The following is a 16,638-nucleotide window of genomic DNA, read 5'->3' on the forward strand; positions in this document are numbered from 1 at the left end:
ATACTTTTTTCACCTTGAAACAAATTTCCTATGTTGTAACTTTCCTGTTGTTTGAGTGCACTTTGAGTGTGTTTTTTTTTTTTCAATTTCTGCATGCAGATAATATCCGGAATGTTTAAATTGCCGTTACGTTTATGACCTAAATTTAGAATACACATTTCCGCCACGTAAACACCCACAACAAATATCTGATAACACTAGTATTGATTTGCATACGATTATTACATCACAAGACTGTGACAGTTCATCCATACATAGAAAATGACTGGTAAAATGGGTTCTACGATGGCAACTGGTCCAGCAGTTGCATGCATGAAAACCTTGTTAATGGTTTTCAACTTCTTATTTTGGGTAAACAAAACATATGTTTAATTATTTTAAAGCTTATTTTAGAGATAAGAATTCAAATCTGTTTTAATTCGTAATTTATTGAGTTGTTTACCCAGAACAGCTGTCAACATCATATTATTCTCATTTCCTCAAAATAAAAAATTGAACAGTCAAAATGATTGTTTAAATTATTAGTATGCAATGGTTTTATTGCGGACATATTTGCTTTGAAGTCTAGCTTTACCTCTTTAATAGGGGTTAATTAACTAACTCCCACAATATAGCCTCCTTGGCGCTAATTTGCCAGTTCCAGCAAAACAACAATTTATTCTGTTATTTACAGTTTTGCTATTTTGCCAGTTTTTATTAGATTTTCAGTATATGAATTAATAATATAAAACTAGTGCCCTACTTTTGATGCAATTTTTTTAGTCTTGCACAAAAGAGATGCTGCCACTGAAGACATGAACTGCACATTTATATATGTTCCTTTGCAATAGATAGCTCCTATAAGGCTTTAAGGCTATTTTTGCTGGCAAAATAGCCACTGCCTTAATAAAAATCAGTCTTTGACTCATTTTGTCATTTTTGTGGATTTGAAATAACTTACTGTACAGTGTAATTGGTGCTTATTGTTCAAGACATAACCTTCTATCCTTTCAGGAAAGGAGAAAAAGAAGCTGAATCCTTGAAATAAAAATAAAATGGTAAAAGATTTCCTAATAGAATCTGAATTTGAATAATTACCAATAATGATATTTAATTTATGAACAAAAATACCAATTTAATGGAAGGCATAATTATATCTTTTAAAAAAATTCTCAGGCCAGAAGGAGACGACAGTTTGTCACAAAATAAGTATTTTGTTTCAAATTTAAATGTATCCTTAGAGATCATTTTCATGGCCAATACAACTTTCTTTGTGATTTGGAAAAGAAATTTCAGAGTCTTAAAGTTAGGAGACCCATTATGAAATGTAATGGTCAAAAGCATTCTATTTGTTGGATTTGTACTATTAGAATTGAAAATTAATTACATAGATCGATACATTGTACCAGGATTGAAATTTTGTTTGCCAGACTAGTATTTTGTCTTCAAAAGACTTATTAGTGACTATTTTTTTTGTCAGTTTAACCATGGAAGTATTACAAATGTATATTGACAATATATTACTTTCATGGTTTAACAATACATATTAAAGTTACTGGCATCTGATATCAAAGTTTCATCTGATTGTTTGCTATTTATAATTCCCAAAAAATACAAAAATAAATATTGTATTTGAATAACATTGAAGTTTATCTGTGTGATAACCAAAGCAGAAACAAATGTGCAAAATTGTATATATATCATCATGAATCAATTGCTGATCATTTCCTTTTTTTGTTATCCAGGTTACTGGTATAGCCATTCTAGCTTTAGGAATATGGACCAAAGTAGATTTGTATAAATATATGGAACTATCCTCTATATACTACAAAGAATCTCCATACATTCTGATAGGAGTTGGTGTGGCCATTGTGGTTGTAGGATCCTTGGGCTGTTGCTGCACAATTAAAGGAAATACCATACTCTTATATACGGTAAACAACTTGATAAATATATAGGTCACATTTACCCAAAGTTATTATGTAAAAAACTTTTACATGACAAGTTGTTATTACCATTTATAAGCATTCTATTTATTGAAATATTCTTTTAACCTTGAAACATGATTGAATAGAGTCTTATGATTTTTAGAAAGGAAATCCTAAACTTAAACATACTTTTTAAATGTTTTATAAGGATGAACAAAACTTTGCTTTCTACCAGTCATCTACATAGCAGACAAAAATAGAAGTTCCTCAAACAATGACAATGTTGTCATGGTTGTAGTTTTATAAAAGTACATGTTTAAATCACCACATTCTGTATTTGCCAAGTCAGGAGCCTGTGATCCATTGTTGTTTGTTGCTGTATGTTATACAAACAAGTTTTTGTTTATTGTTTTGTATATAAATCAGGCTGGTAGTTTTCTCATTTGAATTGTTTCATATTCTTCGTGTAGGGGCCTTTTTATATTGTAAACTTAAGTGTATCTGTTTTTATACGACCGCAAAATTTGAAAAAAATTTCGTCGTATATTGCTATCACGTTGGCGTCTGTGTTGTCGTCGTCGTCGTCCGAATACTTTTTGTTTTCGCACTCTAACTTTAGTAAAAGTGAATAGAAATCTTTGAAATTTTAACACAAGGTTTATGTCAGACCACAAAATGAAGGTTGGTATTGATTTTGGGAGTTTTGGTCCCAACATTTGAGGAATTAGGGGCCAAAAAGGGCCCAAATAAGCATTTTCTTGGTTTTCGCACTATAACTTTAGTTTAAGTTAATAGAAATCTATGAAATTTTGACACAAGGTTTATGACCACAAAAGAAAGGTTGTGATTGATTTTGGGAGTTTTGGTTTCATCAGTTTAGGAATTAGGGGCCAAAAAAGGGCCCAAATAAGCATTATTCTTGGTTTTTGCACAATAACTTTAGTTTAAGTAAATAGAAATCAATGAAATTTAAACACAATGTTTATGACCTCAAAAGGAAGGTTGGTATTGATTTTGGGAGTTTAGGTCCCAACAGTTTAGGAATTAGGGGCCAAAAAGGGACCCAAATAAGCATTTTTCTTGGTTTTCGCACCATAACGTTAGTATAAGTAAATAGAAATCTATGAAATTTAAACACAAGGTTGTATGACCATAAAAGGAAGGTTGGTATTGATTTTGGGAGTTTTGGTCCCAACAGAATAAGGGGCCCAAAGGGTCCAAAATTAAACTTTGTTTGATTTCATCAAAATTGAATAATTGGGGTTCTTTGATATGCGGAATCTAACTGTGTATGTAGATTCTTAACTTTTGGTCCCGTTTTCAAATTGGTCTACATTAAGGTCCAAAGGGTCCAAAATTAAACTTAGTTTGATTTTGACAAAAAATGAATGGGTTGGGTTCTTTGATATGCTGAATCTAAAAATGTACTTTGTTTCTTGATTATTGGCCCAGTTTTCAAGTTGGTCCAAATCGGGGTCCAAAATTAAACTTTGTTTGATTTCATCAAAAATTGAATAAATGGGGTTCTTTGATATGCCAAATCTAACTGTGTATGTAGATTCTTCATTTTTGGTCCTGTTTTCAAATTGGTCTACATTAAAGTCCAAAGGGTCCAAAATTAAACTTAGTTTGATTTTAACAAAAATTGAAATCTTGGGGTTCTTTGATATGCTGAATCCAAGCATGTACTTAGATTTTTGATTATGGGCCCAGTTTTCAAGTTGGTCCAAATCAGGATCTAAAATTATTATATTAAGTATTGTGCAATAGCAAGTCTTTTCAATTGCACAGTATTGCGCAATGTCAAGAAATATCTAATTGCACAATATTGTGAAATAGCAATTTTTTTTAATTAGAGTTATCTTTCTTTGTCCAGAATAGTAAGCAAGAAATATCTAATTGCACAATATTGTGCAAGAGCAAGAATTTTTTTTAATTGGAGTTATCTTTCTTTGTCCAGAATCAACTTAAATCTTTGTTATATACAATATACAATGTATATTCACTTTTTACTACCAACTGATAAATTAAAATAATCTTTACCATTCAGTGATAACAAGCAGTTTTTTTACATCTTAATATTTTATGATGTATTTAAATGAGTAGTTATTGTTGCAAACACCATTAGAAATTTTAATTGAGATTAGTTTTGGAATAAGGGAAAGGGGGATGTGATTAAAAAAATTGGGTTCAATTTTTCTCAATTGAAATTTCATAAATAAAAAGAAAATTTCTTCAAACATTTTTTTGAGAGGATTAATATTCAACAGCATAGTGAATTGCTCTAAGAGAAAATAAAAATTTTAAGTTCATTAGAACACATTCATTCTGTGCCAGAAACCTATGCTGTGTCAACTATTTAATCACAATCCAAATTTAGAGCTGAATCCAGCTTGAATGTTGTGTCCATACTTGCCCCAACCGTTCAGGGTTCAACCTCTGCGGTCGTATAAAGCTACGCCCTGCGGAGCATCTGGTTCTCTTTGTTGAAGACCTAATGGTGGCATAACATTACTTAGATCAACTTCATCTGAAGTGTGGTGGATTGTTGTTTCATTGTCAATTATACTACAACTTCTTATTTTTGTATTGATGGCTATCTTGTAATAGACAAAACTATGAGTGATGTACACACTGTTTTCCCCAAAAGATTCTCGCATTGTTCCAATGAGATCAAAATGTGGTCACAAACATATATATTCCAGTTCAATAATTTTGATTATTATGCCCCACTTTGGGACATTATAATTTTCTGTCTGTGGGTCCTTTCATTTATCCCTGCATTCATTCGTCTTCCCACTTCAGGTTTAAGTTTTTGGTCAAGGTAGTTTTGATGAAGTTGAAGCCCAATCAACTTGGAAATTAGTACACATGCTTCCTTTGATTAAAGATTTGACCCCCATTTCATGGTCCACTGAATATAGAAAATGTTCGCGTGAAGGTGGGGCATCTGTGTACTACAGACGCATTCTTGTTTAAAATCTAATGGGTATGTTAATATAAAAATGAAGATGTGGTATGATTGCCAATGAAACAATTCTCCACACGAGACCAAATGACACAAAAATTGACAACTATAGATCACAGAGTGGGCTATACAAGGCCCTAAAATGAAGCATGTCTATGTACAAAAAATGAACTAAAACAAATATGTAACACATCGACAAATGACAACCACTGAAATACAGGCCCCTGACTTGGGACAGGCACATAGATACAGAATGGGCAGGGTTAAACATGTAAGTGGGGTCCTAACCCTCCCCTAACCTAGGACAGTGGTGCAATATGTACGGTACAACATAGGAACAAACTATAAGAATTAGTTGAAAAATGCTTAACTCTTCAGATGGAAAAAAATTGAAATACATATAACAAAAACACAGAGTGGAAGTGGCCAGGTACTTTTGTATATCCCAACAACAAAAAGACACTAAGCACTTATCTGATAGTACTGGCAGTTACTGACAGCTAGTTCATAGCCACTAACAACTAATTAAAAAAAAACTTTATCTAAGACTAAGTCAATATTATGTACAGCTACCAGGTTAGCTATTTGTGATTAGTAATATCTTGATAACCGACGACCCTGTCACATGGTAGGATACAGGCTCCTTAAAGCTTCTTATCTTGCTAATTGTCCTCTGTCTACCTTTTGCCCTTAAAAAAACACACATAAATGTAAACAAAATCTTAAGTCATAGAATTTATTTTCTTGTCACTCTAGGGGTTTCGTTTTCTCTTACTTATCATGAAATTTTCTGTTTGGTTTAATTAAATCAGATTGATACCACATCATCTTGTTCTTGAAAATTGTTTTATTAGTTGTATCTTTTTTTCTTTCAGTATGCTGCATTCCTTATTGTTATATTTGTTGTAATGCTTTCCACAGGAGCAGCAGGATTTGCCTACAAAGGAAAGGTATAATTTTTTTATTGTATGGTAAATGTGCATACAATATATATGTAATAACTGGTTTATTGTGTTTAAGCTGGTACCCAACACCTTCACTAAAATTAATGAGGCTCTTTTAATTTTCCTAAAATTTTGACAAAGTATTTGCTCTGACCCTTTGACAAAAATAAAAAAAAATTAAAAAAAATTAAACCAACCAATTTATTAGAAAAATTACACTGGCTATGTAGCAGTTTGACAAACTCTAATTTTGATCATTGAGAAGCTTAATATTCCCTTAATTAACAACACAACTAATAAAAACGTTTGGCTGATTTTACAGAGTTGTCTCCCTGTAGTACTAGTGTTAGGTACATTTGTACCACCTTAAAGTCAGCCATTACATCAATTGTCATACAACAGTTTCAGCATTTATTCAGAGGAGATTTCATCTGTCCAGCATTATATTTTAGATGAATTTCATTTGCCTAGTTTTAAACTTACATTGCATGTAATATGTTCGGAAAAGGGGGGTTTAATTTTTCCTGTCAGAAACAACCCAATGACCTTTGTCGTAAGACTAAGTAAGTCTGGATATATTTGTGCGATTTGATTAAAAAATATAATCTTATTTTGATTGAAACAAAATCAGTTAACTATTATAATTGATAATATACAGACAGACAGAACAAATATTTTATTATAGTGTCACATTCCAATTCAGAACAATATCATACATCATAATATAAGTATAATAATACTATGAAGAATTGTATCTGCTTTACTCAACAAAGAACAGATCAAATTACAAAAGAATAAAATTAAACATTATATTATAAACAGATAAACATGCATTTTATCTTTCTAGACATATTAATATAAACACACAATTTTTTGATAGCTCAAAATTTTGTCCATTCTAAAGTTAAGGAAATTGTCAAAAGCAATGTTACTGTTTTTTGTATTCAATAAATTTTCAAGGCTTAATAAACCCTAAAATGTACATTTTCCTTTCAGACATTGTTTAAATAGTTTTAATGAGAACATTTTATCATTTTAATAGCTGGAAAAAGGATTTAGAGATGGACTAAAGAATGCATTGAACCAGTATGGCAATGATACAGAAATCTCTACAGGAATGGATGATCTCCAGCAAAAGGTAATATCTTGTCTCTCCTAAAGCGAATATAATTCTTAAAAGCATGGATTGATCTCCAACAAAATGTATTATCGGTAATTCGGGCTCGTCTAGATATTCCACATGATATAGTCAGTATCAAAAACTCAACTACCTATTATTCTACATATATCTTGTCTTTCTTCAGGGATACATATCTCTCTATAAGCATGGATGGTCTCCAGCAAAAGGTAATATCTTGTCTCTCCTAGAGGGAATATGATTCTTAAAAGGTATGGATTGATCTCCAACAAAAGGTAATATCCTGTCTATCTTCACCATGTTCAAGAGAACATAATTCACTAAAGGCAAGGATGATTTCCTTATGCCTTATGTCCTACTTGGTATGAAGAGGATAAGTAAGTAAGTAAGGATGATTTCCAGCAAAAGATAGTGTCTCTCTTTAAGGGAACATCTCTTTTTCTTTATTTATTGACTGTATTTTAGAAACAAGCAGGTTAAACAAAGTTGAATTATCAATAAAACTACAAATATAAAAGCTTGTACCAAACTTGCCATCTCCATGTCTGTTTCTGATTTGATGTAAAATTTTGTTAAATTAGTGATACAGGTGAATGTAGTATATTGTTGAATAACAGTTTGTCCTTTATGAAAATCAACTTTTACAGTTTAATATTTATTAAATTAATGTCTAAGTTTAATGTGAAACTAAACCCAATCAATTATGATATTGTCTAATTATGTATGCTTTATTGTGACATATACTCTGCCAGATCCCTGGTAATTGAAGAAAAAAATGAGATATGTTTTCTTACGATAATCGTTTTTAATAAAAGAAATTATCACATTTAATACACCACTCTGTTTTAATATGTCTACATGTACAATATTTTTTTTTAAAGTTTAATTTACATTTATATGTTTGACACCCCAGCTGTAAAAGTAAAATTAACCTAATTCTAACAGTTAACAAGTTCACATGTCACAGTTGGTGTCTTTATTTGGTGTGAAGACATCTGGTGATTGGTTGATTAGGGTTGGAGAAATTTGGAAAACACACATGGGTACTGTACTACACAAAAGGGCACTGGTACAGTGACACATTTTTAGAGACATCATTAGCATCTTTTAATTTGTGAATAAATCTGAAAAAGTTCTGATGTAATAGTCAAATTGAATTATTTTTTGTAGGTTAGGTATCATTAGTTCTAATGTTGGAGAATGCTACAGCTGGATAACATGATCGTATCTCCCATTTAGTTTATATATATATATATATATATACATAGAAAATTAGTTCTTTTATTTGTTATCTTTCTATGTTATTCGATCTGTAGCAAGTAACACGTAGGTGCTCATATTTCATGAGTATAGCAAAAGTGTTGTAGAAAAAATACTTCAAATAGAATTTTTCTGTTTGTATGTAGGAATTTTATAGAGACTTATATTCTTTGAGAGATAATTTTACAATATGATATTACAGTTAAAGTGTTGTGGGAGTATGGATTACACAGACTGGTTTACCACAAGTTTTGCAGGTGGAGAAAAAAAAGTACCAACTTCCTGCTGTAAAGATGGAAAAAGTACCTGCCAACATACAAACTTACCTGATAATCCACCAACTAATGCAACTATGGAAATCTACACACAGGTAAGGTAGTCAAGTCCTGCTGTAAAGATGGAAAAAGTACCTGCCAACATACAAACTTACCTGATAATCCACCAACTAATGCCACTATGGAAATCTGCACACAGGTAAGGTAGTCAAGTCCTGCTGCAAAGATGGAAAAAGTACCTGCCAACATACAAACTTACCTGATAATCCACCAACTAATGCAACTATGGAAATCTACACACAGGTAAGGTAGTCAAGTCCTGCTGCAAAGATGGAAAAAGTACCTGCCAACATACAAACTTACCTGATAATCCACTAACTAATGCAACTATGGAAATCTACACACAGGTAAGGTAGTCAAGTCCTGCTGTAAAGATGGAAAAAGTACCTGCCAACATACAAACTTACCTGATAATCCACCAACTAATGCAACTATGGAAATCTACACACAGGTAAGGTAGTCAAGTCCTGCTGTAAAGATGGAAAAAGTACCTGCCAACATACAAACTTACCTGATAATCCACCAACTAATGCAACTATGGAAATCTACTAACAGGTAAGGTAGTCAAGTCCTGCTGCAAAGATGGAAAAAGTACCTGCCAACATACAAACTTACCTGATAATCTACCAACTAAAGCCACTATGGAAATCTACACACAGGTAAGGTAGTCAAGTCCTGCTGTAAAGATGGAAAAAGTACCTGCCAACATACAAACTTACCTGATAATCCACCAACTAAAGCCACTATGGAAATTTACACACAGGTAAGGTAGTCAAGTCCTGCTGTAAAGATGGAAAAAGTACCTGCCAACATAAAAACTTACATGATAATCCACCAACTAATGCAACTATGGAAATCTACACACAGGTAAGGTAGTCAAGTCCTGCTGTAAAGATGGAAAAAGTACCTGCCAACATACAAACTTACCTGATAATCCACCAACTAAAGCCACTATGGAAATTTACACACAGGTAAGGTAGTCAAGTCCTGCTGTAAAGATGGAAAAAGTACCTGCCAACATACAAACTTACCTGATAATCCACCAACTAATGCAACTATGGAAATCTACACACAGGTAAGGTAGTCAAGTCCTGCTGTAAAGATGGAAAAAGTACCTGCCAACATACAAACTTACCTGATAATCCACCAACTAATGCCACTATGGAAATCTGCACACAGGTAAGGTAGTCAAGTCCTGCTGCAAAGATGGAAAAAGTACCTGCCAACATACAAACTTACCTGATAATCCACCAACTAATGCAACTATGGAAATCTACACACAGGTAAGGTAGTCAAGTCCTGCTGTAAAGATGGAAAAAGTACCTGCCAACATACAAACTTACCTGATAATCCACCAACTAATGCAACTATGGAAATCTACACACAGGTAAGGTAGTCAAGTCCTGCTGTAAAGATGGAAAAAGTACCTGCCAACATACAAACTTACCTGATAATCCACCAACTAATGCAACTATGGAAATCTACTAACAGGTAAGGTAGTCAAGTCCTGCTGCAAAGATGGAAAAAGTACCTGCCAACATACAAACTTACCTGATAATCTACCAACTAAAGCCACTATGGAAATCTACACACAGGTGAGGTAGTCAAGTCCTGCTGTAAAGATGGAAAAAGTACCTGCCAACATACAAACTTACCTGATAATCCACCAACTAAAGCCACTATGGAAATTTACACACAGGTAAGGTAGTCAAGTCCTGCTGTAAAGATGGAAAAAGTACCTGCCAACATACAAACTTACATGATAATCCACCAACTAATGCAACTATGGAAATCTACACACAGGTAAGGTAGTCAAGTCCTGCTGTAAAGATGGAAAAAGTACCTGCCAACATACAAACTTACCTGATAATCCACCAACTAAAGCCACTATGGAAATTTACACACAGGTAAGGTAGTCAAGTCCTGCTGTAAAGATGGAAAAAGTCCCTGCCAACATACAAACTTACCTGAAAATCCACCAACTAATGCCACTATGGAAATTTACACACAGGTAAGGTAGTTAAGGGAGGATGAGATCTCACAAAACATGTTTAACCCTGTATCAATTTTGTGTCTGCCTCAAGTCAGGAGCCTCTGGCCTTTGTTAATCTTTTATGTTATTTAATTTTAGTTCCTTCATATGTTTTGAAGTTTAGTGTGACGTCCATTTTGGCTGAACTAGTATATATATAGTACACATTTTTAATTATGGGCCAGCTGAGGACCATCTCAGGGTGTTGGAATTTCTCACTGCGTTGAAGACCCATTTGTGACCTTTGTCTGTTGTCTGCTCTTTTGTAAGGTTGTTGTCTATTTGACATATTCCCCATTTCCATTCTTAATTTTATATATTGTTCATATACTGGAGAAGGATAGCTGTGTGAGGGTGTCTAAGGGACTAGGTCAGTTCGAGCTCAGAAATCTGTTAAGGTGGGTCCAACAAAGTAAAATTGCATGATGTGAAGTCTTTACCTGGCTGTGGACATGTTGGACCATCCCAAACATATATATATAGGTTTTGATCCAATAAAGAAATAATAGCTGACTGCATCTATCTACTTTAAATATTTTACATAATTAATCACAGTTATCTCTCTTTTCCCAGGGATTTTTAAGCTGGTAGCTTTCTATGAGGATTGTTTCCCTTTTGAAAAAAAAATCTTTTTACTGTGAAAACAGTTTTGTTTGTAGTTTGTTTTGTAGGCTTTTTATGATCAGTTGATCAGTTATTAAAATCAATGAATTTGTTTACTAATGAATTTGAATTGGTTAAGTTGATAAAAGAAAATAAGAATTTATGTAGAATTGTTTTCTGTTTATCTTACAGGGACAGTGACAGCCACTCACTGTGTATTTTTGTAGATTTTTTTAAATTTAAAAGATGTTTAGTTGAACTTGAACATGTTGAACACTATGGCAGTTATGTTATATTCTAGACCCATGATTTATTATGAACTCATTAAGAAATTTCACTTCCTTTTATTCACAGGGATGCTATGGTACTGTGTTGGACTTTATGCAAGGAAACATGGGTGTGATTGGTGGTGTGGCTCTAGGAATATCATTCTTGCAGGTAAGGACTATATATTGATGTTCACGTAACTTGGTAGATGTATTTGTGATCCCTAATGTATATTGGGTTACTTTCTGAGAAAAAAGTATGATCCAGATATAAAGAAAATGAGAATTATTTTCAACATGTCTGTCTGTTTAGTTTGGCACATTTTACTGGAGTACATTTACGTAACTGGTGAATTTTTTATTTTTTTTTAGATATCATATTTTTTCTGTTTCGTTTGAGCTAAGGATTTTGTTTTGATTTGTATGCCAAATATAGTCTGTTTTGAAGGTGCTTTTTTTGTTATAATTGCGTGCTCTAGAGATTATTTTTCAAAATGATACATAACAGAATTCACAGAAAATACTTCACAGAAGAACAGCTTGTATCTACTACCAGCATGTGATTCATCTGATAAAATAACAGACATACAAACAACATTAATCATAACACTGATTTGGTATAGGTGCAACATGTGGTGGTGTTACACCAGTTTATGTGCACACAAACGATCCTTTCCCTGTCAGGAACTGTACACTAAAAAGTAAAACACACGATAAAACACATGCAAAATGCTGCTACTAACAGGAAAACCACCGATTTCAACAAGTTTAAAACGATGCCATGTACTTTTGAAATCAGGGTCAAAATGTGAGTGCTACCACCAGTCCCTGACTACTGAAAGCTAGTTATAAAGATAAATACAGTTGGAAACTGCTTCTCATAAAAACTGAAAAAATCCAAAACAACACAATAATATTTCATGAAGTCTAGTCATAAATTTTAACAGATAAAGCCACTATTACAATGGTGTAGAATAGTATGAAATTCACCTTTACATTAACAATTAATCTTCATTTTTCAGTTATTTGGTGCTTTGTTTGCCTGTTGTCTGGCTAAGAATATAAACAAATCTAAGTATGAGCAAGTGGCCTGAGGCAGATATAACTTTTTATTCCTGTACTGTATTGTTACCTTGTGTGCAGATCTGTTGTCTGTTATACTATCTAGAGATTTAAACTTGTTACTCACATACTCTTTTACTGAAGTTTTATTGAATAATGTATGTTACTTAAAATATGTTAAAAGAAGAAATTGTACCGCATTTGTAAATATAAAAAAAATAACTTAAAAATTTGAATCAAAAGTAACAATGTTATCAAAGGATACATTTCTTGTCATCTATAAGCATGTGATAATTCTAATAAATTTAAAAAACCAAAATTGAAAATCTGAAATCAATGTTTAAAATTGAAAAATCTTTATTATTATGTTTTGGGCATTGAATAATTTTGATGCTTCCTTTGTTTCAACTCAATTCAAAGTTTAGAAGTCGAAATTACGTTCTTTCTTAAAGACCTGATCTATGTGTAGTGCAGAATTCTGTATTTCATTATTTCACTATTTGTAAATCATAAGACACAGTCATGAAGTATTGTTAAAGGATAAATTTTAGACAATTTACTCAAATAAGGACTGTACTTTGGTGGTAGACTTATCACATGCTGTGAAGAATCATCAGGCATATCATATTTATTAATGTCATTGCATCAGCAGAACTATAGAATGAAAAGGTTATTTTTAGACTTGTTTGAATTTTAACCAATTTAGAATTGAGAACTAAAGAAGGAATAGAGTATAAATCTGCTAAGAAATAGAGAAATTTTAATATTTATGCATTGTCAGTATAAGAAAAAAATATACTTATGAAAGTATTGAATTTGAAATTTATTCCAATTTAAAAGTCTGTGATTTTTTATTAGAGATACTAATTTGTCAGAATTTAAAAATATGTTAATTTTTTCTTTGATAGTTTATAGAGTTGAAATAATAATGTTATTTGTTAAAGCTTTACCAATTCTACTCAATCATTGTTGTAAATGTATGTATTTAGCATAATTTTAATGCAATTGTTAATTATATTTTATGCTATTATTGTTTATACTTTGTATTGTTTTGTAATTTTTTTTTTACAAAGCTTAAAAAATTGTTAGAAGTATTGGGAATTTAATCAAATTAATTTTTTTTATTGATATTTAATTTCATTGAAATATGTTTTTATGTTGATTTAAAAAAATCTTGCTATGTTTAAATTCAATTTTTTGATAATGAAATGAAATAAAATTAAGAGACTGGTTTACATTTAATACTCACTCATTTTAGTATTTGAAAGATAATTTGTAAAGATAGAAAATGTATTGGATTATTATCAAAATCATTTTAAAATTATTTAAAATTATTTTAAGTCATTTATAATTTATACTTATGATATGTAACCCTGAAGTGAGAAACAGTTTGCACACTTTCATGTAGTCTGTGTCATCTCTGCAACAATAAAAATCATTTACAAAAGTTTTAAGCATTTTGTTTTGTCATTGTAAAGAATTGCTCCTATATTATTTTCATGTATTTTTTGCATGATTTGATTAAATTTTGTGAATACAATTTTGTGATTAAATCCATGCCTTACTTGACTTACACTAGTAATCAAAACCACTGAGTTTATTTTGACAAACCACCAAAACTGTGAAATAAGCAGTTATAATACCAAATCAAAGTTCATTGTCACAAAATTAAAAAAAATACCTCATTTTTACTTTATGCTAGACTGTGATGCAAACATTCCTGGATACCAGTAGTAAAATTTGATTAAAGAACTTTACAGATTCAGAAATGATAATATTATGTTATTTATTGTAATAGGTTTCAATAAGATACATATAGCAGGAATCATTTTCAATTGAATCCTTAACCTTCAGTTTAAATATGGTCAGTAGATTTGTGACTAAACCATATGTTTTTTTTAAATGAAATAATTTTGTTAGAACTGTGTGTTAAATTTTGGCATTGCTCGTGTTATAAAGTTTTATATATACTTTTTTTTATACTAATAATTAAATATTTATTTTAATCTCTTATCATCTACTGTAATCCAACCTACTGTTGTGCATGTTAAACAAAATTGCCCTGAATATATCAAGTATGAATTTTGGCTAGAAAGGGGCATAACAGGCATTAAGGTTTCAGAAAAGGAACAAAAAATGGTACAATTGTTTCATAGTTGGGAAACCTAGATTTATTAACCAATCAAGCTACCAATGAGACAAGTATTCATCCAAGTCACAATTTATAAAAGTAAACCATTATTGGTCAAGTACAGTCTTCTACACCTAGCTTAGTCTTACACCGAATAGCATGCTATACAGGGCCCTAAAAAACCTAGATATTTTGTGTGTCAAAATATATTGATGCTTTCATATGCTTTCCCTTATATGTTTATTTTAGTGTTATAGATATTTATTTGTTTTATTTTGTTTGCAGTAGATTAAGGTTATGGCATTATAATATAAAATATATTGATGGAATTTATATTAACATTTATTTGTATAATTGTTATAGAAATGTTAGAATTATTTTGTTTAGTGGAAGATTTCATTTCAAGTATAATTGATAAAATTATTTAATCCATTTATTAACATTAATTATATAATTGTCTGATATATATATTTTATATTGAGTTCAGTTTTGATTTTATCTGTCGAAACACTTCAGCATAAGGCATTAAGTGAATCTGATTGTTTTAAAATGTCTGTTAAAGGGCATATTAAAATTAAAGTAATCTTTGTATTTGTACTAAAATTATGAACATAATAAGAAATATACAATTCCCAATATTGTCTTCCCTTACTAATATACTACAATGTTAAACTTTTAGTTCCCTATGTAAAGTGATAGCTATCTGTTTATCCTTAAGTGCTCACAAGTATTTGATTTCCAAAAATCTTTAGTATTGTTTATATTTATGTTGTAAAGTCCAGTGCTTTCTGTGATTCAATTCCATAGATACTGCAGTAAATTTCATTACTTATTTTTCTTCTATTCATTAAAGAAATATTTCATGTGATATTTTGTCTCAACTAAGTATACAAATATTTTAGTTTTAGAGCATATCATACATTTTTATTGAAACAGCATAGTTTTAGTTGTTAATATTTTGCCTTTAAAAAGTCTGTGAAATAAATAAGGCAATGGTTGATATCAGAATATCTAGTAGCTATTTAGTTTGAGATCATACTGGATGCACATAATATATTGTAGGTTTCATTTAGTAAAAATAAAATTTGGAAATTTGGAACAAATTCAAATAGGTTATGTAACCAGGGATCTATGTATGCAATTAATCTAAATTATTAAAAGATATATCAACATTTGAATGAAATATTACTACATAAAAGACAGACACACTAATAATACTTTGTCTTCAGTTTAAAACTATTTTGTGTGTCATACATGATGTTTTCTACACCTTTTACTCATTGTGCAATATTTTGTATACTTTTTTGTCCCTTATAAGAATTTCAAATTTCTTACTTACATGTTATTATTGTTGTCAATTGTATTAGATATTTGGATTAAGTTGAAACTTTATTATTAATAATTGTTTAATGTATATTTGCAATATAATATAGGTTATTTCATGCTTATTTGTTTTTGTGTTTATAATTTGGAGGTTGGCCAAAAATTTGTACCTGCACTGTTCCAACTGAAATCAATTTTGTCTTTTCAAAATTTGAAAACACAGGATATTTTTGTCATAATGCAAATTGCATAATTGATTTCTGTCACTGTAAAGATATAAAATATTCATGTTTTGCCTGCGATGAAATGCAGATTTAACATGGGGCTATAATTAGATTCTAGACCCCACTTTAACTTATGTGTGGGCCAATATTTATAGTGAAACCTCACGTTCATAGATATAATTTTTTGAATAAAAACATCCCTTTTAGATCCAATATAATGCTACTGCATATTATCCTTAGACTATTGGTTTTAATGATTCAATAGTTTTCTATTTATTCAAACACATATTGGCAGTTGATGCTGCAATAGCATCTAGGTAAACATTTTAGCTAGGTATGCTTAAAAGTAAGAAGATTATTTCCTGAAGGTATTCAAACCAACATATTCATGACAAACAAACTATCAAAAATTGTTGTGTGCATTTCCAGATCTGCTACAATGTTT

At 31.0% G+C, this 16,638-nt stretch overlaps 1 protein-coding gene across 1 annotated transcript; it reads left to right on the forward strand.

Annotated features, from left to right (window-relative positions):
• The first annotated feature begins 167 nt into the window (after window positions 1–167).
• Window positions 168–16,094, forward strand: LOC134712390 (tetraspanin-7-like). The gene is made up of 7 exons (XM_063573885.1): window positions 168–351; window positions 1,725–1,913; window positions 5,751–5,825; window positions 6,862–6,957; window positions 8,420–8,587; window positions 11,542–11,625; window positions 12,476–16,094. Exons 1-7 carry the CDS (start codon window positions 262–264, stop codon window positions 12,545–12,547), a joined length of 774 nt encoding a protein of 257 aa, XP_063429955.1. The 5' UTR covers window positions 168–261; the 3' UTR covers window positions 12,548–16,094.
• Window positions 16,095–16,638: the final 544 nt, after the last annotated feature.

The sequence above is a fragment of the Mytilus trossulus genome, chromosome 3, assembly GCF_036588685.1.
Source record: "Mytilus trossulus isolate FHL-02 chromosome 3, PNRI_Mtr1.1.1.hap1, whole genome shotgun sequence".
Lineage (NCBI taxonomy): Eukaryota > Metazoa > Mollusca > Bivalvia > Mytilida > Mytilidae > Mytilus > Mytilus trossulus.

What these genes read in the sequence shown, in the direction of transcription:
- LOC134712390 (XM_063573885.1), top strand. Translation starts at nt 262, where the DNA reads ATGACTGGTAAAATGGGTTCTACGATGGCAACTGGTCCAGCAGTTGCA. An exon ending in TTTTCAACTTCTTATTTTGG is followed by an intron (nt 352 to 1,724) that starts GTAAACAAAACA and finishes TTTGTTATCCAG; the next exon opens with GTTACTGGTATAGCCATTCT. An exon ending in CTATGGAAATCTACACACAG is followed by an intron (nt 8,588 to 11,541) that starts GTAAGGTAGTCA and finishes TTTTATTCACAG; the next exon opens with GGATGCTATGGTACTGTGTT.